Source organism: Talpa occidentalis, unplaced genomic scaffold (assembly GCF_014898055.3).
Source record: "Talpa occidentalis isolate TD23 unplaced genomic scaffold, MPIMG_talOcc4v2.1 talOcc4.4, whole genome shotgun sequence".
Classification (NCBI taxonomy): Eukaryota; Metazoa; Chordata; class Mammalia; order Eulipotyphla; family Talpidae; genus Talpa; species Talpa occidentalis.
The window spans coordinates 27,479,644-27,505,987 of record NW_023604295.1 but is presented as its reverse complement, the minus strand read 5'-3'; the positions used below and the strand labels follow the sequence as shown (position 1 = coordinate 27,505,987).

Genomic DNA, 26,344 nt, shown 5'->3' with positions numbered 1-26,344 from the left:
CCTTGTGGGAGAGCTAACAGCAGCAGTGATGGGCAGGGGGTGGGCAGGGGGTGTGTATTAAGGCTGCATCTCATGGGTGTTTCATTATATAGCTAGGAAGGAAACACAGTGGAAAAGATGCCCTTCACATAACCAGGTCAAGTCCCAAAGGTATTACTCAGCACCATTCCCCTAATAAGAACCCCAGCAAATGTGTGAATGCCACAATGCCCAGGAAATTCCCATTGCCCTGGGATTTGTGCTTTTAAAAACACTTGGGGGAAAAAATTTTAAGAAATAAATTCAAATGAATTGAAAATAGAAAGATGTAGAATGTTCTTACATGGGTGAAAAAAATCTTTATATTATGGATTTTGTAGTAGAAGAAGCCTCAATATTCAGTTCTGGATAACTTCCATGATATTTAGTTCAATCCAACAAATATTTATCAAGTGTCTGCTCTAGATGCTGGGGAAATGATGATAAACAGGTTCTGATGTGAAGCAATTTGCTGTCTATATGGCCATTAAATGTCTTCTTCCTCCCAAAATTCTCTGCCCTCAGTAGTAATCCAGGCAATCTCATAAAATCAGAACAACCATCTCATTTTTAAAAAATATCCTTTCCACTAAAATATCAAAACTAGCAAAGAAGTACAGTGATGCAGAGGGACAGATTCTGGGCTATAATCCATGCATCTGAGGCATGACTGAGTCCTGAACCCCTTACTCTGGGACCCCACTATCTGCAACACCACTACATGAGCTGGTGCTATTCCCTCTGACTTTTCATAAGGGGTTTTGTCTTGCCAAGCATCTGGAGAGAAGGAAGATCTCCATTTAACCTATTTTAAATTTTAGTGTCAGCATCAACAAACCAATTTATTCATACATATCAAATTCAAAGGATTTAGTGATAATCTGATAGTAAAATTGCAACAAATAATGTCTCTCAGATACTTCCAATAAGAGTTTAATTTGACACAAACTTTCTCAAAAGCAATTCAGCTACACATATCAAAGACCTCAAAATAATTTGTAGACTTTAGCTTCATAATTCCCTGTAGAAGTCTATCTTAAGTAATATCCATGCAAAGATTGGAAAGTGAGGCTTTCACTATAGCTTTCCTTTTTTTAAAAAACTGTGTTTTTTTTTTTTAAGATTTATTTATTTATACAAGAACTGGCGTACAGGCCAGAGGCGCAGGAGGGTGAGTGAATTGACCAGAGACAGAATGGGGAACAAAACAGGCAGACGACCAAAAACATGCTGAGGGGAGCAGTGGGTGAGAGAGGAAAGGTCTGCCTCACATTGTGGGTATCTCCCTGGCTGGCCGGTAATCAAACCCACACTGCAGAGGTTATGGACAGCTTCACAGCATGGTGCTCAACCCGCTGTGCCACCAGGGAGGCCCTGTAACTTTACTTATTAAAAAAAAATAAATAAGTAACCTGAGTGGGTGTACAAGTCCAAGAGAAGTGATTAAATTATAGCATAGTATAATTTCAATTAAGCTATTAATTGGAATTTAAGCCACAAAGTGGTATATATAGTAGCAGTTTATTATAAAAATACTAGAAGGGTATTTGTATAGTCTGTATCATTTAAATTTTTGAAATACGAAAATCTAAAACTTTACCCATTCTAAAAATGATGAGATAGCCCCAGTGGGGCAAAAATTAGCTTAAGGAATGGCAGAAATAAATCTGAAATATTACCATGACTTGCAGCTCCCAAAGGGCCAGTGTCATAGGCAGATGCACAGCATGGGGTATATAACTGTAAGGGGCAGGACAGGGCACAAGGCAGGTTTTCTGATCCCATGCAGATCGGGTAAAGGAGGAGTCAGAGTCCTCAGTAGTTTTGCAGGTGTTTTATTTGGGGTTCACCAGGCATATGGCAGGTAGGGGTGCTGGCTGGGGGGCTGGCAGGCTGGCAGGCCTCCCAGCCCCCAGCAAGTCTTCACTCTATCTGGGCTCTCTAGCGTTCGTTCTGCTGCTTCTTGGCTTCTCTTTCGGGTTCTGCTGCTGCTGGCTGGGGCTGCTGGCGTCCCCCCGTGACGCCGCCCTTAAAAGCACAGTCTTAGCTCAGCTGAATCCCATCTACCTATGCCCACACCCTACTCCAGGTGCCCGCCATCAGGCATGCATTCAGGACAAGGATCCATCATCTATCCTAATGGCGGAAGGGCAGAAAAGCCTGATATTTTCTTTACCCTACAATAACATTTCAGGGAGGTGAGTGGCAGCACTTTGAAAAAATATTTCCAAGAAGTCAGTATGTCTAAAATCTTGGGGGAAATGGTTAAAGCAAAAAAAAGAAAAAAAAGTAACAACAAAATATGAGAAGGAAGAAATAAACTCTAAATATTGCCATGATCAGTGAAAATGTACTGTATTCATAATAAGAACAAAACAAACATTCAAATTTAAATTTAACTAATTGAATTGTTAAATTCAAATTGAAAAAGAACTGTGTAATGAAGAAATAACTTGATGGCTCCCTTCTGTGCTGTAGGGATATTACTTTCACACTGAAAACCCCTTCAAGGACTGGCCTGGAGCATTTGAAGAAGGCCTAAAGAGGCTGAAGGAAGGGGACCTGCCAGTCACCATCCTGTTCATGGAGGCAGCAATTCTTCAGGACCCTGGAGATGCAGAGGTTGTCATTTCTACTTCATTTCAGAAAGTGGATGCATGTGTTAATGAGGGACAGATTATACTTTGCCAGCTGCTGGCCCTTTATCAATCAAAGTTTCCCAAGAGAATTAACCTGGCTTAGGTTATGAGTTTGAAGGTTAAATAGGTACCTGCTTTTCAACCAAACCTGTAGTATTTATGGCGTCCAAAAATAAAGGATGGGGATAGGAAAAGAAAATCCAAAATTGCCAACCGGGAAACTCAACCAGTATCAGGGGGCAGTGTATAGTTTTCCTCCAGGTTTAAAATCACACCACACATCAACTTTGATTTACTCACTCAACATTTATTGAGCACATACTATATCTCAGGAATTAATTGTGCGAGGCACCGGCTTAAAATATTGAAGAGCTGGAAAAAATGGAACCATTGAAAAGACACGTTTGTGGTTTATCTAGAAAGACAAGTCAATAAATCAATGAAATGTAATAAATGCCATGTCAGAGTATGCACAGAATGCTAGGAGAGCAGAAAGCGGGCCTCTTGGCCCAGCCTTCTCCTACAAGTGATACCAAAGCTGAAATTCGAAAGAGAGAGGGTTAATTAAAGACAGCAGGGGAGTTGAGTTGCAGTTGAAACAATTGTTTGGGTGGGCAGAGAGGCAAGAACATGCATGTGGCATGGAAGTTGTTGGGAGAGAATGGCAGGGAGGCAGCAAGAAAGGTAGACAGAGGTTTGATCTTCATCCTAAAAAATCTGCGGATCCATTAGGGGACTCCACTGATCAGAGACAGAGGATCAGTTTTGCACCTCAGAAAAGTCCCTTTCATTGAGGTGTGACTAGTGATGGCAGGCAAAGCCTGGGAGACCACCCAAGAGGCTTCTGCAGCCCTTTCTTGATCCACTGTTTCCAAACCTGCAAAGGTCTGTAATAAAGTAATGGCAGGTATAATGACATCTTTTTCATCTTGTAATTAATTTTCAGGAAACATTTTAAAAGGGATAGTCCCAGAACAATTTGCATACATTTTAGAGCCAGGTCTATAATTACAGTGCTGAGAAGGCAGTGCAAAATAGTGGTTAGGCCTTTAGGCTCTGCTGTTCTAACTGTGGGTTCAAATCCCTGCTCTCCTTCAAGTTAACCATGAGCCATGCGATCTAGGACAAGTCATCTATATTCTCTTAACTCCATTTTCTCATTTGTAAAATAGAAATCACTATTATAGTAACTATCTTATTGAATGCTTATTGTATGAATCAGTTCATACAAATAATGTGCTCAGTTCGGTGTCTCACACAAATTTAGCCTTCATTAGTATAATTGTCTATACTTAATTTTTATAGAAAGAATGAGTAAACTGATCACTACTTAAAGCTCCTAGTATCTTGTTAGTCAATACCTTGACAGTGAAATGATATTGACTTAAATGTTGGGATTCTGAACCAAAATATTGGATTTTTACAAAATGATACCTGAATCATTATAAAGGAGAAAATCACTGTATTAATAAAAAACTATAGGCCACCCCCCAAAAAATAATAATGTCATCTTACATTCCTAGTGCTATGTGTTTATAAAGTATTTTCATGTATATTCTATCATTTGACACAAACTTAGAAGATTAAAAAGAATCTATACATTTTTATCCTATATTTATTAGTGACACTTGGTCACTAATGGATCCCAGAGCTACTGAATCTAGGTGATCACAAGGTTAAGATGATGGACAATTTGTGGACAGTGAAAATGACAGCATGTCCAAATGCTTGCAAGAAGTCCCCAGATCTTTCATCAGTCATTTCTTACAAATAATTCTAAGATGTGTGAATGGTGAAATCAAAACAGGGGTTTCTCTGTATACATTTCTGAGATTAAAAAGTATCACTGATATTCTGGAGAGGGGGAAACATTTTTTTTTTTTTAGGTAACATTGGTTTGTGTCACTGTATATGATTCACACCTCCTCAGATGTACATAAACAAACCCCAGAGCACCAGTATCCCTTTACTGCCCACACCACACTTTGCTACCACCCATCCTTCCCCCTCTAGCAGCCTCAATTCTGCAGTCATTTCTAGATTTTGTTTTGTTTAGTTTTGCTAGTTCCTTTGATTTGTTTCACTATATTCTACATCAGTAAACTCATCTGATATTTGTCTTTCTCCCTCTATTTTATTTCATTTAGCATAATCCCCTCCAATTCCATCCATGTTGTCACAAGTGGCACATAACATCCATATTTTTATGAGTTTATACAGTATATGTAATAACCCATAAAGAAGAAAATCAATATAACTTTTATCTCACTTTAAGATGATTCTATGTGTTTTCATAGAGTTTTGATTTTAAATGGCCATCACAATGATTCTCAAGGTGGGAGAGTTACGTATTTCCCAAACCTTATCAAACAAAATTCACACTAATACCTGCACCTTCAGCAAATTTGAGGACTGTGTGTAATGAAAGATTTTGCTCATGTAATTGCACTTATAATGGTGTGAGAATTATTGTTCTTACAAGCATACAGGTAGAAATTTACATCTAAAATGTCCATCCTGAATATGAAAAATGTTATTTTCTTGAAAATATTCTTCACATATTGACAATAGCAAAGGTCTAGAACAATAGCAAGAACAATAGCAAATAGACTTCAAACAATAAGGGAATTGTTTGAAAAAGTAATGGGCTATCTACTCAAGATCGTTTCAATTAAAGTTTTAATCCAGTCCTTAATTAAATTAATTTAATTTAATATAATTAATTTAATCATGGTTTTAATCAAGAAAGTTTTAATCAAAAATTATGAGGATTTTGCAAAAAAGTGAAAATGTTTATGATACAATGGAAAGCATAAAATAGAAGCTATAAACTATATATTCATTACATTGCATTTTATAGGTGTTATATGCATTTGACCTTGATTGTATTAGACATATTATGGGGGAAGGGGGTGTTTGCTTTGTTTTGTTTTTCCTAGTTCTAGATTTCTTGTGAACTCTGCTAATAATGGACTTTCACTTAGACAAGTTAATTTCATTCTATACATCCTGAGATTCCTTATTGTGAACTTTAGACTCCTTACTTATATTTCTGGGTCATTTTCCCACCCATTTTCCTCCCAAATATATAATTTTATATATGTACCTTTTTATTTTAAGATGTAAAATATCATGAAATCTCAGAAATTCTGAGGGCTCCAAAGCATTGGGTCACAGAACAGAATAAATACTGGAAGAGTTTGGAAGTAGTGGTAGAGGATTTGACCCAGCTGTTATAAGAGGGTTTGAGTGAAAACATGCATATAGTTTTCCCTCTCAGGAGATACAACTGATACAGGTTGCTCTGCAGAGAGGAATCTGTCACAGTAAACAACCAGTGAGAACACGTGGTTGATCCTGCTTCCTATTACAATGTTGACGTCTTTTTTTGTTGGGTTTTGGGGGGTTTGTTTTGTTTTTTTGTAGGCGTGGCAATTCCTCGGGATAACCCAGGCAGAGAATGAAAATGAACAAGCAGCTATTGTCGCCCTCCAGAGGTAGATGAAGCTAAGTGCAAAATCATGGGTTTGGTGGACACTTGTAAATGGACTGCCTGTTTTTCAGACTTGTCTTGATTCTTTTTTATTATTTTAAATAATAATATACTCTTTTAATTGTGGTAACATGAGGAATCTCCCCATCAGTTATCACCATTGACCCTTTTCTAAATACGTTGTAAAAAATTTTGGCCAAAGTGCTGCCATATATTACCTACACCTAGTTCTGAAAAACAAGAACATATGAACAAATAACACCCCTAAATCGCAATGTATTGCCATCTACAAATCACTGACATTTATCGGCACTAAGGAAAGCCTATGTGAGAGGCAGTCATAAGATAGATTCACTGAATAGCGTTCCTTTTAACCTCTGGCTTTCTGCAGTATTCGAAAGTTTTCTTCAGGAAAAACATACTCAACATAATCTTAATGTAATCTTTGACAATGGAGAATCTTCTGAGATAGTTTCAGCAATCTGAAAGTGTAGCTCCCAAGCCCCTGACTAAGGGTCTACTCTACTTTGGGTTGCATGTATCACATCTTACTTGATTAGACCCCTTATTTAAACCCAGCCACCAAATTGATTTCCATTTTCCCTGTACTTTTTTATACATTACTGAATGAATGAACAAAAACTTTATATATAATAAAATTTATTATGCATATGTATTTTAATTTATTGTACATGTTTTTATATGTAATTTCTTCCTAATATGGGTACTCACTGTTCAGTGTTGTCCAGGGACTACCAAACTCAGGCCCACCCTACAACTTCTGTACCAGATTTTGCATTTTACCAGATCCCCCAGAAAATTCTCTTGATGTCAAATTTTGAAAAGCCCTTGCAGAATCCAGTGGAATAGCATGAGGGAGAAAGCTATAGCTAATATCGCCTATAAGCCCACATTAGTAGTCTGGAAACACAAGAATTTCTCTCTCCTTTAGAAAACACTGTTCAGTTTTTTTATCTCTGAATGTCCAAATTAAGTTTAAGTCAATTTGTTTTGTGATAAAGTACATTTACTAAATAAGTAGTATAGCAGCATTAAAATAGTGATATACCCTATTTCTCTTTAGATAATATAACTCCTAAAAGTTATGTGCAGTGATTAGTCATATTTTCTATAGTTTTAAAACCACTTATTAAAATTACCAAATCCAGCATTTATCAGGATGGTATTTAACTTTTTAAAAATATGCTTGGTTCAGAATATGCTAAATACATAATTTTCCTGGGACTTAATATAAACAAATTTAGTAATGCTTTTGCACCATTTAATTCATTAATATCTCAAATATTCTAAAGAACTGTTAGATTCAGGCTCAAAAAAATCTGAAATTGGTGTGTATTTTTTTTGTTGTCTTGTTTTGTTTTTGTCTTGCCTTCTTAAGGTGCTTAGAATTACAGCCCAACAACTTGAAAGCTTTGATGGCTTTGGCTGTGAGTTACACTAATACTGGCCATCAGCAAGATGCCTGTGAAGCTCTAAAGAGCTGGATTAAGCAAAACCCAAAGTACAAATATCTTGTGAAGAGCAAAAAGGGATCTCCAGGCCTCACCCGGCGGATGTCTAAGTCTCCGGTTGATAGGTATATCCTTTTCATTAAATTACTGAGGGCAGTAAAGACCGATATACACATTTAATCGCCTGGTAATTAAAGAGCTTCAGTCCCACCATCACCACTTCCAGAATAATTAGCAGGACAGCATTCTGCTAGAAGAGCAGCACTGATCTAAAAGATTGATGCTGAGACAGAGCAACTTTTGGATACATGATCTACTGTGTGACCACTCGCAGACATTGATCTGAGCGGCATATTTTAAAGCCAAAGGTTTTGGAAATGTAATTAACCTAAAATAAATTATAGTGTCAATGCACAAATTTCATAAAGCCTGAGAATTAGGTGTGGGGAAAGTGGGGATTTGGTATCTCTCATCAATAGATTGAGATGGTAAATTCTCTCACGAAGGCCCAGGGAAACTTAGCCCCGGGGGTTTCTACAATGACACTCACAGGGTCAGTGAAATTCTTCTTGTAAAGTCTTTACTCAGCATGGTCTGTATTTGTAGATGATAAAATATTTCATGAAAATCAGTAGGCATCTTTTAATATGTGCTATCAATTGTCCTCTCTTTCAGCTAAGATATTTTAGGCAAGATTTTTCTAAGCCATCATAACGGTAAATCACTTTTGTTCACGCTGTTTGGGTTACAAGTCTAATTTTTTCACTTGTAGCTCTGTTTTGGAAGGAGTGAAGGAATTATATCTGGAAGCTGCCCACCAAAACGGAGATATGATTGACCCAGACCTGCAGACTGGGCTGGGGGTTCTGTTCCACCTGAGCGGGGAATTTAATCGAGCAATAGATGCATTTAATGCTGCCTTAACTGTTCGGCCAGAGGTAAGCACACAGCAAGAAACCATGGGTTCTTTGTTAAAAATAAGTTTCACAGCCTACTTTTCTACTTTTCTGCTATACTTTTATTTCCTTGCATGGTTTAAAATGATCAGTACTGATGGTATGCTACTGTGGTTAATACTTAACCATCTAAAATAGAAACATGAACTGCCTGACAGCATCAAATGGTAGCTGCTCTTTGATGAATGAAGTCATTTCATAAAGTCGTCCATAAAGATTTTTTTTAAATGATTTTTGAGTAATTCTCCAAGTCATGGTCCCTGTTCATGGCTTAATTTTTAGCTATCATCCTTCTTCTGCAAGGAATATGGGAATACCCTGTCACTGGATTAGCTGTTAAAGCTCTAATTTTGTCTTCAGGACTATTCATTATGGAACCGTCTAGGGGCGACCTTGGCGAACGGAGACCGCAGCGAGGAAGCGGTGGAAGCATACACGCGGGCGCTGGAGATTCAGCCTGGCTTCATCAGATCCAGGTACAACCTGGGAATCAGCTGCATCAACCTGGGTGCCTACAGGTGAGTATGGCAATGCGCTGAGAACCACGAACCACACTCAGGGCTACATTTGAGTTACCTGAAATGTTGTCTCCCAGAAAAATAACACCTTTGTGGGAATAATCCTCCCCCTTCTGTTATTCTGTTAAGGATTAACTTTGAACTTTCAGATCCTGAGGTCAGTGGAAACAGGCAGTTTGCTTCAGTGATCTTCAGTTTGTAGAGATCAGCAACCTTAGGGGTTTTTTGTGAAATATGGGGGTGCAGAGCTCTCCCGCAGAAATTTTGATGCAGCCAGCCTGGTTGCAACCACTTATCTAGTTTTTGATACCCCGAGGGCAACTCTGAGAAACATAAACTGTCCAACCTTCACTTTCCAGGTAAGGTGAAAAAAAAAAAAAAAAATGTGGGGAGGGGGCGTGGGAAGGTCCAGCAAAAGCAAATAACTTAAGAAAATTCCCGAGCCAGTTTGTGGCAAAGCACAACCAAGAGTCCAAGTTTTCCAAACCTAATTTACCAATAAAGTTGGTTTTATTTTATTGGAAAAAAAATTTAATGGTGTGTATGTTGTTTGAAATGTCCTCTTCTTTCATGATTTCTCATTATCATCCAGGTCTATGTCCTCTTTCCCTTTCCCTGTTGATGGGAACCGACCCCCTCCCTTAACAGGAACCATAAGTGATCTTTATTTCTTTGGATTAAATGAAAGTAAGGGTGATTTTTTTCTTCTTCTTTCTGTTTTTTTCTATTTTCTAAATAAATGGGTATTGCTTTCATAGTTGAAAAAAAGAGAACTGGTAGGGTTTTTCTTTTCTTTTTTTATTCATTCTTTTAATTGAGGTTACATTAAGATCCTTCCCATCAGGTATTGCCACCAAAGTGCACCCCCCCTCCATCACCCATAGTCCATCACCATAGTCCATTGTGCTTCTTTCCCTTTGTTCTCACCTCTTTCATTCCTTCCCCCTCTGGGTGCTTTAGTTCTGAGTCAGCTTTCAAGGGTTAGTTTTTAAGCTTGACCTTATCTCTAAGCCTGTGTGTGGTTTTTCTATATTCCCCCTCAGAAAGAGCCAGACTCTTAGAATCAGACAAACTTGGGTTCAAATCACAGTTCTGTCACTTGCCTTTTCTATGACTCTGAGCATATAATTTTGATCTTCATTTTCTTCACTTGCTTAAAAAAAGAGAGCATAATAAAATAAAGACTTACTTTCCAGGATTATTATGCAGGTTAAATATAATTGCATAGCACGTGTTCAATATCGGAGCAGGTGTTCAATATCTGGTAGTCACCTTATTATGATTATCATTGCTATCATCATCATCATTTAGATATGTTGTCAGAGCAACATCTGACATCTGAAGAATTATCTTTCCACCTGCATTTGGGCATTGTGCCACTGGCAAATATTGAGGCCTTAGAAACCGGTTGTTGAATTTATACTAACAGAATCTTATAAAGAACATTAGTCGCAGATTACAATATTTCCTCTATGAGCCTCTTTCTCAGGTCAAAACGAGGAATAGCTAAGGGACTCCTGAGCAACCGGTTTGTTTTATTGTGTGGACATTATGAAATGTGTCACGCAGAGCCTTCTATATCAGGTGTGCAAAGGGCCACGTTGAACCTGGGTGGTCTCTCAGCTCAGCAGCTGATTCAGATCTGACAATGTCCATTCTGTACAAACAGCATTTCTGGCTTCACCTGATGGTCCTAAGCTGATTTTATCTTTGTATTTTATTAACCCTTTTACTCACTTATTTTATAGTTATTTCATGTACATGTATTTTATGACACTCTAGGTCCTTTTTTGGAACTAGGAGAGATGTAAATATATACAAGTATAAATTGAATTCAATTAAAGAAGACCTTATAAATCTTCTGGACAAACTTTTCTTAATTATAACTTTTTAGTGTAGAAAACAATACTCAAGGGACTAATAAACTACTTTCTTGGTATAAGATATGAGTCAGTAGGGCAACTATTTGCAGGAGGCCATGAAGATAAATGACTGTAGAGGTCAGGACTGGGCACAGTGCAGGTTTTCTGATCCAGCAGACCTGGTTAAGGAGTCCTGGAACCCTCAGTGGGTTTATGCAGGTCTTTTATTGGGATTTACCCGGTACAGCAGGCAAGGGTGCTGGGGGGCCGGGAGGCTGGCAGTCCTCCCAACCCCCAGCAAGTTTTCACTCTATCTGGGCTCTCCAGCCTTCTCTGCTTCTCTCTCGGCTTCTGTTCATTCTCAGCTTCTTGGCTTCTGCTCACGTCCCCGTGACACCGCCCTTAAAAAGCACAGTCTTAACCCAGGTGAATCCCATCTACATCTGCCCACACCCTATTCCAGGTGCTCACCATCAGGCATGCATTCAGGACCTCAAGGATCCATCATCTATCCTGATGGCAGGAGAGCAGAAAAGCCTGACATTTTCTTTACCCTACAGTGACATATAGAAATGGGCACCTCTGATGCGGTATTAATTTTTAACCCTCAAGCAGAAAAATCTCCAGTACAGGAGCAAGCCAACTTTAGAGTTAACAAATAAAATATAGAATGTTCCATTAAACTGAAACTTAGACATATCAGTAAGTATGACCTGACAATGAATATTTCCCCTAAGATGCATGGGACATGCTTATACTAAAAATCATTACTCATCTGTCTGATAATCCAAAATTTACCTGTACATATTTTGTTCTTATTGTTAATTATGGCCACTTCGATCAATTGGTTTCTTTAGAACAACTCAGATGAGCTTTGTGAGTCTTTTATTGTCATGTGATATGTAGGAAATCTTGTGTAATGATAAGCACTATATTTTTTCCTGAGAAAACATCAAGTCAGACATAAATTTTATTTTTTTTTATTTTTTTAAAGATTTATTTATTTATTTATACAAGAGCCGGAGTACAGGCCAGATGTGCGGGAGAGTGAGAGGATTCACCAGAGACAGAGTGGGGAACAGAACAGGCAGACTGACGAAATACACTGCTGAGGGGAGCAGCGGGCAAGACAGGAGAGGTCTGCTGCGTCATGTGGGACCCTCGCCCGCCAGCCGGGGATCAAACATGCACTGCAGAGGCTGTGGACAGCTTCACAGCACGGCGCTCAACCGCCTGCACCACCAGGGGAGGCCCCAGACAAAAATTTTAAATGAATTCCAAAAATAAGTTTAACTTGAGGTATAGTGTATCTTAGGAAATAACAACCCTCAATAGAGCGGTGGCTCAGGAAAGTCAGCAGCAACCCCTGGTGGCGCAGTGATTGAGCACTGGGCTGCGAAGCTGCCCACAGCCTCTGCAGCGCTGATTCGATCCCTGGCCACCAGCGAGGGTCCCACATGGCGCGCAGGCCTCTCCTGCCGCCTGCTGCTCCCCTCAGCAGTGTATTTCGTCACTCTGCCTGTTCTGTTTCTGGCTCTGGTGAATTCTCTCACCCTCCCCGCTTATGACTGTAACCTAGTGCTTGTATAAATAAATAAATAAATCTTTAAAAAAAAAAAAAATACTTCCACAGCCACTAAAGTTGTGGGGCTTCCCCTTCAAAACTTGGGAGTATCTGTGTAGATACCTAAACACTTGATTGTTACCTCATATTTTCTTTTTTATTAACATTTTGTATATATATATTTTACATCATTGTTCATTTTTATATCCTTTGATTTCTCCTCTCAGGTGTAGTCCCCATAAAATTCCCACCACCAATTAATTCACCCAAGCACCATCACCACAGCCCTTTGTACTCTTCTTGCCCCCTGTTTTGACCCTTCCCCTTCCCGCTCCCCTGCAGAATGTCTCCAATTTATAGTTGCCTGCTAGTTTTGGTTTTTTATTTATTATTATATATTTTTTCCTGATCATCTCATACTTTCTGTGAGTAGTGTAAAGCAAGTTCTACCCCAGTACTGTATACGATCAAAATAAGGAGAGGAAATTATTGGTGTAAAACTTGGGTGTAAGGCCTCCATGGTTGCCCAAGGGGTTGAGCACAGCACTGTGAAGTTATCCGCAGCCTCTGCAGCTGGCCAGGGAGCTACCCACATGGTGCAGCAGACCTCTCCTGTCTCGCCCACTGTTCCCCTCAGCAGTGTATTCCAGTCAGTCTGCCTGTTCTGTTCCCCACTCTGTCCCTGGTGAATCCTCTCACCCCCTGCATCTCTGGCCTATACCCCAGTTCTTATATACATACATAAATAAATAAATAAATAAATAAATAAATAAACTTAGGTGTAGCCTAAAATGCTACTCCTTTGTCAGTAGGCACTCCAGAGTGGAATTTAGACCAAGGAATATTAATCTTTTCAAAAGTGAGAATACTTTTTAACAAAAAAAAGGAAATCTGATCCTTTTTGGTAGTATTTTTATTATTAGTATATCCAGTAAAAGCCACTGGAATAGAGAAATGCCTTTAAATGAATGTGTTTTTTATTAATCATGACAACATACGTGAACTATTTAAATATATTCATGTGTGGAACATTTGAAAACTGTACACATACATTGACTTCCCCAAAAGGACTCTGAGTTCCCAAGTTAAGAAAAGACTCCAGGGCCTCCCCTGGTGGCGCAGCGGTTGAGCACTGGGCTGCGAAGCTGCCTGCAGCCTCTGCAGCGCCGGTTCGATCCCTGGCCACCGGCGAGGGTCCCACATGGCGCGCAGACCTCTCCTGCCACCCGCTGCTCCCCTCAGCCATGTATTTCATCGTTCTACCTGTTCTGTTCTCCGCTCTGGCTCTGATGAATTCTCTCACCCTCCCGTGCTTCTGACTGTACCCAGTGCTTGTATAAATAAATAAATAAATCTTTAAAAAAAAAAAAAAGAAAGAAAAAAGAAAAGACTCCAGACTATTGTCGTGAGAAAAACCCGTGGCTGCTTGTGAGGCTAACAACTTAATTCTTCTATTATTCTCCACATCCCTCAAAGGCCACTACCAAACACTTGGGGGCTTGAAGCAGCCAGTTCACAAGGGGAGTCCAAGACCTTCCCCCTGTCCCAGATCTTACAGGCCCAGATCTTACAGGACTAAGATGATGAGAGGAACTGAGAGTTGTTCTTTGAGCCATCATTCTGTGCTGATGGAGCCAGAAAAGGCCTTCAAAGCAGACCCCCCCCCTCCAATGCATATCCATTAATAAATCCTTCACTCTTGCTTGATTACAAGAAATCTGGAAGAGGGGGTGATTAAAACACCCACTGCCTCCCATTACCCAGGTTGCTACAAACTGCACAATCACTTCCCAGTTGCCTTTTATTTCCAGATGAGCAAATGCCCAGCTCATATGCATTAGAATCAGAAATCCAACCTCACTTTCAAGGGTTCTTACCATACTTACTAATAACTACCATGCAGAATTAAATGAGATCTCATGTGTGAAAAGCTTTTAAGAAGAATAAAGTAGATACAAATTAAAGGTGTATTGTTATTCTTAGAAAAGACCAGTTAGTCACATCTAATACATGCTTCTGGCAACATGGGGTGCTGAAGAGGGCAGGCCCAGCAGGTACATTGCATTGAGAACCACAAAGGCTTTTGTTTATGTGGGTTATAGCCATGAATAGCTACTATACTAGAATTTAAACAGACCATTTTTAAAAATTCATTTTAAAATGATAAGTTAATTATATGTTCACATAATTACATATTTTGTAATAATTATTTTCCAAAACCAAAAAAAAATGTTCAGGGAGAAAGTGGCATTGTTTCACCATTTTTGCAAATTTCTTTAATATCTTGCTTAAGAAGTAGATAATATCTAGCTTAAGAAGACAGACTCATATCTGCTTCTGCAGTCAGTCTACTGGGATTGTGGTCACTGAAAAATTACACAGTACATTCATAACAGAATAAGAGTGAAAGGGTAAAATAACACCTCAGTATGATTATGAAAATAATTTTGAACTCGCTGATCCCCAGGGTTCCTGAGATCACACTTTGAGAACAATTGGCCTACCTTCCTGATAAGAAAGACTGTCACATAAATTAATTCACCTGCTCTTCGGAACAAGATTTTAATATTACTTCTGTTCTCCACATAGTCAGGGAAACTAAGGCTTAGAGAAGATAAGAAATTTGTGTACTGCGGTGGTGAACTATGGGTGCCTGGTGGTGGGTGTGGTGTGGTAACATACACATGAGGGTGTGACCCTGTATCTCCAAATCATATACAGTGTTGTAACTCCAATTTTTAAAAGTTTTATCAAATTAAAATGATAATTAAAAAAGAAAGAAAGAAATTTGCCTGAAGCCAGATAAGTGGATTCAAGCCCAGGTGCTTGGAATACAAACTCAACCTTGGCAGCTGCCCATATTTCTGTCACCTAATAGGCAAAATTATACCATTTTTTACCTGAGTTGAGCCAGATGCTTTCTTTTAAATCCTAGTTATATAAATTGCATTTACAAATGGATTGAGTTTTCAAATCATTCCTGGATAAGGGGGAAATCAAATACATTCATGACTTAGCAATAATTTTGCTTCCTCTCCCACATGACATTCTTAAAATAAAATCTGCTTTATTTTCTGATTTCACTACAGTTGACAATGATTTTTCACAAAGGAACGAGAGAATCAGAAAGTTGTTCATCTGATCATCTAAAACACCAGAGGGGATTTTAGACTATGATAATTTAATCCGGCTTTGTTTCTTAAATTTGCTAACTCTGAATGTTGTTGCATTTTTAAATGTCTGTTTTTCTACCCTCTTAGAGAAGCGGTCAGCAATTTTCTCACTGCCCTCAGTTTGCAAAGAAAGAGCAGGAATCAGCAGCAAGTTCCTCATCCTGCGATCTCTGGGAATATCTGGGCTGCCCTCAGAATTGCACTTTCTCTGATGGACCAACCAGAACTCTTCCAGGCGGCTAATCTTGGTGACCTGGATGTCCTCCTAAGAGCTTTCAACTTAGATCCTTGAAGGAAAGGGGGAAATAATAATAATCCTTCTTCTGTGTAATTGTACTGAGAAATGCAGAACTACTTCATTATGAATTTCAAAAGGATAAACCAGATGTTCAAAAGGCCATGGTGATATAACCCAAGGTAATTCTTAACACAATGCCCAGTCTCTGTTCAGATCCAAAAGCACAAAATGCTGTATATACAGTCAAGATGGGGCTTGAAAAAAAAAAGAAGCAAGAGACTGAAGACAAACCAAGATAAAGTGACTATGAATACTCTTTCCACAAGCTGCAAGCATATTGCAAAGTGGGGTTTTTGTCCCCATTTGCAGCTGATGACACACCTAAGGAACTTGCTTATGGGACAGCTGGAGAAAGCACTGCCTCAGATCAGGGAATTCTGACTGTTTCTGAATTGTCATCTGAAATTCATCTTTTACAAGATTGAATATAGTTTGAGCCAAGGTGCATGCACATATATTAACTCTTAACTAAAGAGAGGCATTGCTTAAACCTGTTTCAATTTTAACTTTTACTGTAGCCCTTTGATTCCAGAGAGGGAGCTTTGCTGGCAAAAGCAGTTTTTGCACTAGAAATTTTTGCTGTTCCCAATCAGAACTTTTCTGGGACTGTATATATGCACTTTAATATCTTATTTATGCCTTGCTGGAGTTTTGTTTTGTTGCTCCAATTTTTAACTGGGGGTGAAAGATTTGAGAACTCAGCCTTGTTAGATCAATGGACCAAATAAAAATTCCTGAAAATAGTTTTTCATAGTGTAGAGTTTTGAAGGAATGTTTTTCTTAAAGCAGATATGACACGGATATAAATATGTCAGACACAGGTCTTGTCCACATGCTTTCTGGAACTGTACGAATTTAAGTAAGAGTTGAGGTAATGTCTCTTCATGCATTCTTTGCAGGAAGAAAGTCTGATGACTTCATGATTTCTATTGAGTTAATATTAACATGCTTAGATGTCATCCTTTACTTGCTTTCTAACTGTCCTGCACAGTTAGTATCTTAAGTAATATTTAAACTGTTAGCATCTTAAGTAATATTTCTTGAGAGTGATAAATGTGTGACTTTCCTAGAAATTATGTTTTCTTTGTTCCGTAATAAGCTGCATTGTTCACCCTTCTGCATCCTAACTGATAGAAGATGTATTTTCTAGCTGGATTTCACTGAATGCCAGTGGTTTAATATGAACCAAGCCTGCCCCTTTGACTCTCATTTTGAACATTTATCATATCAAAAATTTTCTGTTGTCCGTGAAGTTTTATTTAATTGGTTGTGTTCCATTCGGTTTCTTCAGAGTGTTCTGTGCCTGTTGGGGGCTTTGGTGATTATTTTGAAAGATCATTTTTAAAGAGCTGCAAAAATGGTTTGCAAAATACTAACCACAAGATATATTCACCAGTGTCCAACTCTAGTCATTTGTCATTTTTGTCTTCTCCTTCCTTCCTCCAGAATTTTAGAATTCTAGAAACTCAGTCTGGGAAAGATTTTTAAGGCCACCTTCCAACCCATGGCAGCTGCCTGCTTGAATATACCTGGAAGCATAATATCCATTCTCTATGTGTTCTTTCCTTCCCCAAATCCCTGCACATTCACTGGCTGGTTGGCTGACTTGAATCTATCATAGTCCATTAGAAGTCTCTGAACAAAGAATTCAAAGCAAACATTATAAGTATTTATGATGCCATCTTCCACTTTCAACAGTAACCGAATTTCCAATAATGCTGATATGCTTTTTTCTTAACCTTCCTAGATACATGAGATCAGTAACAACTGAAAATCTGATAGCTGGGTAAATGCAGAAGACTTTGAGTATTGCTAATTGATAGCAAATTTTGTGGCCCAAATTTTATTTGGTGAGTTGGGTACAAAGTAACTTGAAGCTCCAGGGGATTGTCTTTGATGAGAGTAGACAATTTCCCTTCCCATCATAATTTGGTAATTCACAATAATAGCTAATATATGTAGTGTCCATCAGAACCAAGATTTTAATAGGCTGTTCTCTGTCAAGAAGGGCAGAATTATTGACCACAACATTTCTCAAAAATATTTTTAACAACATTAAATTAAAAGTTACTAAAAAGCAAATGAAAATTTATAGAAATCAGAGCACCACTAAAAATTAATAGCAAGTCTTTACCTTAATGTATTCATCTTTTTTACAAGGGTATAAACATTCTTAGGCAGAGGTGATTTTGGCAACTTATCCTCATGATGTGGAATTGTCACTTAAATGACTCTATTCGAAAGGGTTGGCTGTCCTTGGTTCCTTTCTGAGGCACTCTGGAAAGATTTTGAGTGACTTTTTTTCTTAGATTACTGGGTAATAGCCTAAGCTATCTTAGAGAATAGTACCATTTTACTAGAACAGTCACTCAATTGCATAAATGTGATTTTGAGGATGGGTTTAGCAGATAAAAGTGCAGAGAAAATCAGTGATCATTGCTAAATTTGAAAATATTTTATGTCTACCGGGCTATGTCTATGAGCTGCCGTACCTTAACAGTGAGGAGGTAGAGGATTGGGAAGAGAAGGGGTAGGAAGAAGCAGCTCTTCCTGGGTCAATCATATTGATTCATCTCCCTAGATCACTCCCCATGACTCTGGAAAGAAAGGCAGATCTTATCCATCAAGAAACTTTAATAGAAAACTATGAATTGTATTTTCTCAGCCAATTCACCTTCCAATTAAAATAGCAAATCAGTGATATGTCACGGGGTTGGGATATCCAGAATACACTTTCAGAGTTTTATGCCACTTTCCTCATTCATTTTTTTAAAGAGACCTATTATGTTGAATCTTGGATCTGTGTCTAGTTTAACTAGATAAGTCTTTCTAGTATATTCTTGATGTACAAGAAAGACTTGATCACAATTGTAGCTAGTCCCATGTTTAATAGGAGCCCCCAATCCCTGTACCATAACTTTCTCTGTGAACTCCTTAGGAACATAAACAGCTGAATGGTCTTTTATGCCCTACCGTTGTTTGCCTCTGAATCAGTTCCACAAGGTTGACTGTACCTTAAGTTAGTGGTCGCTGCTATTATTGTATACCTTGGAGTCTAAAAGAATTCTAAAAAAGGGTATTCTGAAAGTTTAGTAAGTGTGCCATCTTTTTGAAATTATTTTTAGAAATTTTAGAAATTGTTACACGTGCACACACATGATTTCGACTTTATAAAATATTATAATTTCCAATTCATTCATTCCCTCTTGGGATTTTACTGCAGTTTCCCCTATCATCTCAGTATTTCTAGAACTGGTTGAAATTAAACTGTTTTGAACTAAGAAGTAGATATATATATATATATATATTTTTAAAGAGTGTTCATAGATGAACTCTGGCATAAGGTTTGTAAAAAAGGCAATTTTTTAAAAGTAAAATATATAACCTCAGGTACAAAAATATCGCATGCATTAGTACTTGCAAATCTGCCTATTCAAATATAACCAAAGCATGCAAGATAACTTTACTGAATGTAAATTTACCCAGTGCATGATTAAGTCTCATAGATTAGCTTATTTTTTCTTGCTCCTGAACAAGGAAGCATTTTCATGAACTTTGTGTTACAGTTTTTCTGTTTGCTTTTAATATCCTATCCTTGAGATTACTTTCATGCTATCACACTGAACTTTACAGATATTTACACATCTGATGTATGCAGTGTTGCAGCCAGTGCCAAACTAATCCTATGAGGAATCCAGGTACTTAGACATTCAAATGATTTCTAAAAGCCAGTTGAGGCCACAACAGATCCAAAACTGAAATAAAATGTCCATGTCTGAATGCTACTAAACAAAATCATGTTGCCTGCCTCAGCACAGTTTGGAGTTCTGAATTCTGAATCATGCATTTGAATTTTTTTTCTAAATTAAGAATAAATCCAAAATACTGACATACTAAACAAGGGGTGGTGGTGAGGTTAGGGTAACACCAGGCACAGGAAAACCATCATAAGGCGAGTGTGTGGCCTGCCACAGCACTGACCTCCAGGTAGCCCTATTGGTATGGCAGGTGAGCCACTTGGACCCCTGTCCCTTGAGAAACTGACCGTGGTCATTATGGCTAAAAACACTGCAATTCAGGGGAGATGAGATGATTTCATGGTCACTCAGAACAAACTTGGAAATCCTCTCACTGCCTTTTACTGGAACCCCAGTAAAGTTAAATTTAACTTTATGGGAAAATAATGACAAGGAGACTAGGAATTGGGAGAACAAAGCTTAGTAAGACAAAGCAGGGGTCTTATGTTAGCAACAGCTTAGCCACCATTTCATATACCCCATACCCCTCCACACACACACATACGAGCTCAAAGACACTTTCCCAAACACACAGCAAGGACTGTTGTGTGGAGACATTAAAGAGTTAAGGGGGGAGGGGGGGAAGTCCAGAAAATCAAAGTGTGAGTTTTAACAAACTCACGTGGTAGTTTGCCTTGAAGCAAGTTTTTGCTACCTGCAACCTCTGCAGAAATACCAAAATAACACTAGAGAAACAAGTGCCCCAGTCTCAGAACTGTTTTCTCAGGACCTTCGCTACAAGAGAAAATTAAGCTGCAACGTTGCAGAGTGTGGCAGCCAAACCCTGACAGACTCAGTGGGACACTTTTAGGAAACTGCATTCATAATAATATTAAAATGAAAACAAAAAAAAAAGATGAAACAGGTCCTTGCTTGTCAATAAAATATGTGTACTTTTTTCTTAAAATTTCTTGGAGAGAGAAATGGTAAGACACAGGAAGGACCAAGGGATATACATACTCAGCTAAGTAGTTTGGCATTTTTGCTGAGATAGATACAATTTTTGCATAGATACAATAAAAGGATTGTGCTATGTGGAAAATGACTTCATGATCGAATATGCTGCCAGTAGTTAGAGGAAATATAAGAAACCTAAATTTTTACCAACTTCCTTTCAGTTTCCCCCCATGTCATCTAACCCAAAACCTCTTCAATTTTCATTGCCCAAATTTGTTTACATTGGTTGGAAAAAAACCTGATTAATTTAGTAAACTTTTTACAAACTATAACAAGCATTTATTAACTATTTAGAAAAGACATTTCTATATATTTTGTATATCTACAAATATTGCCTATCTAGCCTAATCTAAAATTATTGCTTTGAGAAAAATTCTTCAGTGATGCTTCCTTATCATGTTCAATAATATTTAAAATCTTGGGATTTTGTTTTTAAGCTGTGATAAAAATTTTAACTTTAAATGTTTACATTGAGCTTCTAAATTAAAAGCAACCCAAATTATGTGAACTATTGTAAATTAATGGCAATGGGAGGGAGGAGTAAAAGTTATTGGCATACTACATGATAATGTATCTGTGTATTTAGTGAAATATTATGTATCATAGCACAACTCTGTTGGGTATTACGCTTCATCTTAGTACTTCCCTGCATTGCTCTTTGAAATAAAATTACTACCATAAAAATAACCTCTTACCACATGGATGCGTTTAATTTACCCAGTTGGCTTATCATTTGCAAAGTACCAAGATTAAGGTAGTATTTTTGTACTATTATTGGAAGCATGCCTTCCCTTTTTCACATTATTAAATTGTATTTATATTTGTGCAATTTTAAACTATGTTTTCAAATAAACTTTGTCTGTGGCTTCAAGGTCTTTTGGGGACTCTTTCAAAGTGGTATCTGGGAATCAGAATTGCTTTAAACAAAGAGAATCCAATTTGTACTCCTGGATACAAGGTCCTTTTATTGAATATCAATACGTGATTTTGCATGGGTTATCTGGAAATCAGGAATGCATTTTTAGATATCAAACAAAACTTTAAAATCTTCCTCCTTTGTTAATTTTTTAAAACTAAAATAACACTTAACCTGAAATTGGACTTTGTGATTTTCTTTTCAGAATAAAAGTATTAAAATATATTTCAGTTTTAGGATTTTTTTCCTTTTTTCTTTTTTCCTTTTTCTTTTTTGGTCAGTCAATAAATATTTGAGCACCTACTATGTGCAAGTACTGTTCTAGTGTAGGACAGTCATCAAATAAAACTTGCCCTTTGAAGAATTTAGCTTTCCAGGAGACTAATAAATACTTTAACAAAGAAAGTCATGAACGACTAAGTGCTAGAAGAACAAGACAAATAGAGAATTAGCAGAGTGGCGGGGGGCTACTTTAAGGACTCAGGAAAGGTGTCTTTTAGGTGACATTTGGCCGAGACTTGAACTACTAGAAGGAGCTGGGGACAGATGGTACTGGCAGAGTCAACAGCCAGTACAAGACAGCACCACTGGAACAAGGTTGGTGCATATCCAGGAGCAAAGATCCCAGGGTGGAGAGGGGTGTGGGTGGGGAGAGCTTAGGAGATGCCCTGGCAGGGTAGGGATTCATGGGGAGCCTTCTTAGACCAGAGCAAAAGGTGGATTTGCCCTCAAGCAGAAAAGGGATGCCATCGAGACTGCAGCTTTTGTTTCTAAAATGTTTACCAAATGAAGTCCTTGAATGGTGAGGTTGGTGATGGCAGGAACAACAGGCTCAGATGAAGAGTGACACTGGAGCACCCCCTTCTCTTGAATCCTGTCCCCTCTTTTGAGCTGAGGCAGTGTTAAATGTTGTTGGAATTCCATTGTCTCCTCTGTAAAATCAAGAGGTACATCTTTCTTACCTGCTTCACTGTTACTCTATATCAAGCAAGAATCCTTCTACTTACTGAATTGTGGCTCCTCTGCCTGGCCCTTGTATACCTTAGCTTTTTTGTATGTCGCCTTCCTCCACTTGTTAAACATGATTTTAATTAAGTTCTTCAAATTACTGCTTCACTGCATGTGTATACATGGAAGCAGCCCAAGCTTTAACAGTTTCTGTATTTCTCTTTATATTGATTTAAATCTCCTTATAAGATCTTACGTATCTAGCACCTTGGGGCCCACAAAGGACTTAAATGTTTCTTTCCCTCTCACACCCCATAATAAATAATGCTGCCGGGTAATCACCTTAATAAATCAGAAATTTAGGGGTGATGGTTAATTTTCATATCTTTGCCTTGTGAAATTAAACTACCGACTCGCAGTGGGCTCCCTACTAGGATTTGCTCATCTGAGTTTAAACCAGTGGAAACCAGGGGGCCCCGCCTTGCCAGCCCAAGTTCTTTGAACTTCAAAAGGGAAACAGAAAGGAAGCTTACCACTTCTGATACCTAACAAGTGCCATATTCCTAGGCCTGATGTTTCTATGCTGCCATTTTAACCCCCATGAACACCCATGTCCCATGCCTTTGCCCTGCTACTAATTGTACCCAGTCTATAATTAATATTCCACAAATAGTAAACATGATAGCAAAAACTTTGCTAAGGAAAAAAAAAAGGTATTGTAAATTAAAAAGACTAGGGCCTCTCTGGTGGCGCAGGCGATTGAGCGCCGTACTGTGAAGCTGTCCACAGCCTCTGCAGCGCAGGTTCGATCCCAGCTGGCCGGCGAGAATCCCACAAGGCGTGGCAGACCTCTCCTGTCTCGCCTGCTGCTCCCCTGAGCAGTGCATTTCAGTCAGTCCCCCTGTTCTGCTCCCCACTCTGTCTCTGGTGAATCCTCTCACCCTCCCACACATCTGGCCTGTACCCCAGTACGTGTATAAAAATAAAAAAAATCTTTAAGAAAAATAAATTAAAAAGACTAAAAGATCACATCTAATAGTAAAAACTGTAAAACTAACCAGGAAAAAGTAGGCTTGAGAGAAACAACCAAGATGACAGCTAACACTGTTCATAGTTAAACCTACTATTGATTACTAATTTACAAAAGAACAAAATCTTCTTGACAATATTTCCCTGGTAAATCTGGGCCCTGTTGAAATAATAGTTGTAAAAGGGAATTTGCAATAGCAAAAATTATAATAGGGAAAATTTGATGAGAACTAAAAACTAACAGATGATTCAGTTTGTCCTCATAAAATTAACAGAATTGATATCAGTAAAAATGAATTTAATTAAAATAGAAAGGAAAATGTAAATCTAGAAAAGAGTTCAACTAGATAACTATTTCACACCCTGTCCGCTCTCCTCAAATTCCCAACCTCCCCCATGTTCCCTCTCAGCTGACAATGTTGCTTCCTATATCCCTGAGAAAATCAAAGCAGGAAAGAGAGAACTCCCAGCAGTCATCTTCTGACCACTACATCTTGTCTCTGCTTCCCTCCTGTCCCCACAGGTGGGCTTCCAGCCCCTGCCTAAAGTCAGCTCTAACTTTGGCTGAAGATCCTATTCCCTCTTGCCTGCTCAAGGGCCAGAAATTCTTCCTGCATCCTCCATAATGCACTTTCTATTTGATCTTCTTCCATTTAAAAACAAAAACTGCTGATGCCATCCCTAGTCCTGTCAGCCAGCACCAACTCTTTGCTTACCTTTGTAGCAAAACTCCTCAAAGGGTTGTCTGCATTCATCTTCTACAGTTCTTCTCCTCCCAGACTGCCCCCATGGGTATCACCCATGACCTCCAAGCTGACCTATCTCAAGGTCAACTCATCTGATTTAACCTGTCAGTTATTTGACAGTTGATCATACTCATCTCCTCAAACACGCCTGGCACTTGGCAACCACTTCAGACACCATTCTCTTGGTTCTTGTCCACCCTGGTGGACTCTCTCCTCAGCCCCTTTGCTGACTCACCTTCTTCCTGACTTCTCAATCCCTGGATCTCTTCTATTTCCAGTCTCTCTCCAGTGGTGATTAATCATATCTAGTCAATCCATTGCTTTCAGTACCATCCAGATAACAACAACTCACAATTTTATATCTAATTCAGACCTATCTCAAAATCCAGGATTACATATCCACTTTCCCTCCATCAACCATGGAAGTCTAATAGGCATTTCAAACTCAACACATCGCAAAATGGACTCTTGATCATCTTTTCCTACCATCAACTCCAACCCCAGCAAGTCTTCTCTATCTTAGTTGATTGCAACTACATTTTTTGGTTGCTCAGAACAAAGTTTTGGGGTCAAGCTTAGCTACTTTCATTCCTTCACACCCACACCCTATCCATACATTTGAAGGAAATCCTACAAATGTATCTAGAATCTAACAATCCTTACTGCCTCGACTGCTGCCACCCCATCCTACTCACCTTGCTTACCACAGTTGCCCCTACTTCTATCCTCGTCCACCTATTATCTAACCTAAATCAAGAACAATCTTCCTGAAACTTTGGATAGATCAGGTCCCTTCTCCTCTAAGGACCCTGCAACAGCTACCACTGCACTCAAGAGTCAAGTCCTTCCAATGACCTCTGGCTCAGGGGGTATGGCCTCTCTCTGATCTCCTCTCCCATTAGCCTCCCCTTCACCACTTTCCTTGAGCCACACTGTTCCCTTCCTGTTTCCCTGACACATCAGATGTGCTCTCATGCTGGAGCTCCTGCTCCAATAGCCCCTCTGCTACCTCCTCGCATAGAAGCAGCATTGGGAGGGCACGGGACGAGGAATGATTACTCAAAGTCCAAGTGTGTGGGAGCAAGGAGAAGACTAGAGGGGCATTACATTGGGCAGTAATGTACCCCAACCCCCATTCAAAGACAGTCTCCTATCAGAATCAAGTACAAAGTTGGGGCTGGTACATAGGGAGTGTACATGCCTGGAGGATGCGCTATTATGGATGTAAACTAGAGTGGAGTGACCAGGGGCTATTGCTTGGGAGGGAGGGGACTCCATTGTTCCTGCTAGTCAAAACATGTTATCTTTATTCTCTATCCCTACCTAACTCTCTGCTAATCCTTAGAAGTTAGGTATTTTAGCTGATATAACTATTCTGGCTATAATATCTGCCGGCTGTTTTCAGGATATACTGGTTTCCCAGCATGTTCCTCATACCAGGACTTTTGTCCTTGGTTAGAGGCCTCCTACCTCACTGTATGCCTAGCAAGAACTCTGGGTACCACCCCATCCATAAGCCTGAGAACAAGGAGGGCCAGGGATGCCACACTCTGCCAAGCATAGATTTTCCCAAACACCTGCTTGGATGGTTCCTTCACCTCCTTCAAGTCTCATGTCCTAGTGATGCATTCCCTAAGCTCTGTTTTCTTTTCCCCATAGCACTTAATATATTTTATATTATACAAATTACTTATTATACAATTTACATATCTGTCACTCCCTGCTAGAAAATAAACTCAACAAGGACAGAGATGCGTGTCCATTTTGTTTATGAAATCATTCCAAGGAAAACAATGTCCAACGCCAAGTAGACATTTAACATTTATTAAATGATGAATCATTCCAAATAGATAAAAAATGCTGATTTACAGAAATTATCTCCAGAAAAATACTTTTGAGAAAAATCATCAATTTTGGTATAATTCTGATGTCAATAAGCATATGAATTTAGACTAAAA

The 26,344-nt window shown here is 38.7% G+C and overlaps 1 protein-coding gene across 3 annotated transcripts in view; it reads left to right on the top strand.

The window, feature by feature from the left end:
* The window catches only part of PEX5L (peroxisomal biogenesis factor 5 like), a 223,350-nt gene extending 206,611 nt beyond the window's left edge, over positions 1-16,739 (top strand). For all 3 annotated transcript variants that reach the window (XM_054700391.1, XM_037525151.2, XM_054700392.1), the window contains 6 exons: positions 2,497-2,640; positions 6,084-6,154; positions 7,550-7,747; positions 8,395-8,560; positions 8,939-9,096; positions 15,783-16,739. In XM_054700391.1, coding sequence (XP_054556366.1) covers positions 2,497-2,640; positions 6,084-6,154; positions 7,550-7,747; positions 8,395-8,560; positions 8,939-9,096; positions 15,783-15,987 — 942 coding nt within the window. In that variant the 3' untranslated portion in view covers positions 15,988-16,739. The remainder of the gene's footprint in view (positions 1-2,496; positions 2,641-6,083; positions 6,155-7,549; positions 7,748-8,394; positions 8,561-8,938; positions 9,097-15,782) is intronic.
* Positions 16,740-26,344: the final 9,605 nt, after the last annotated feature.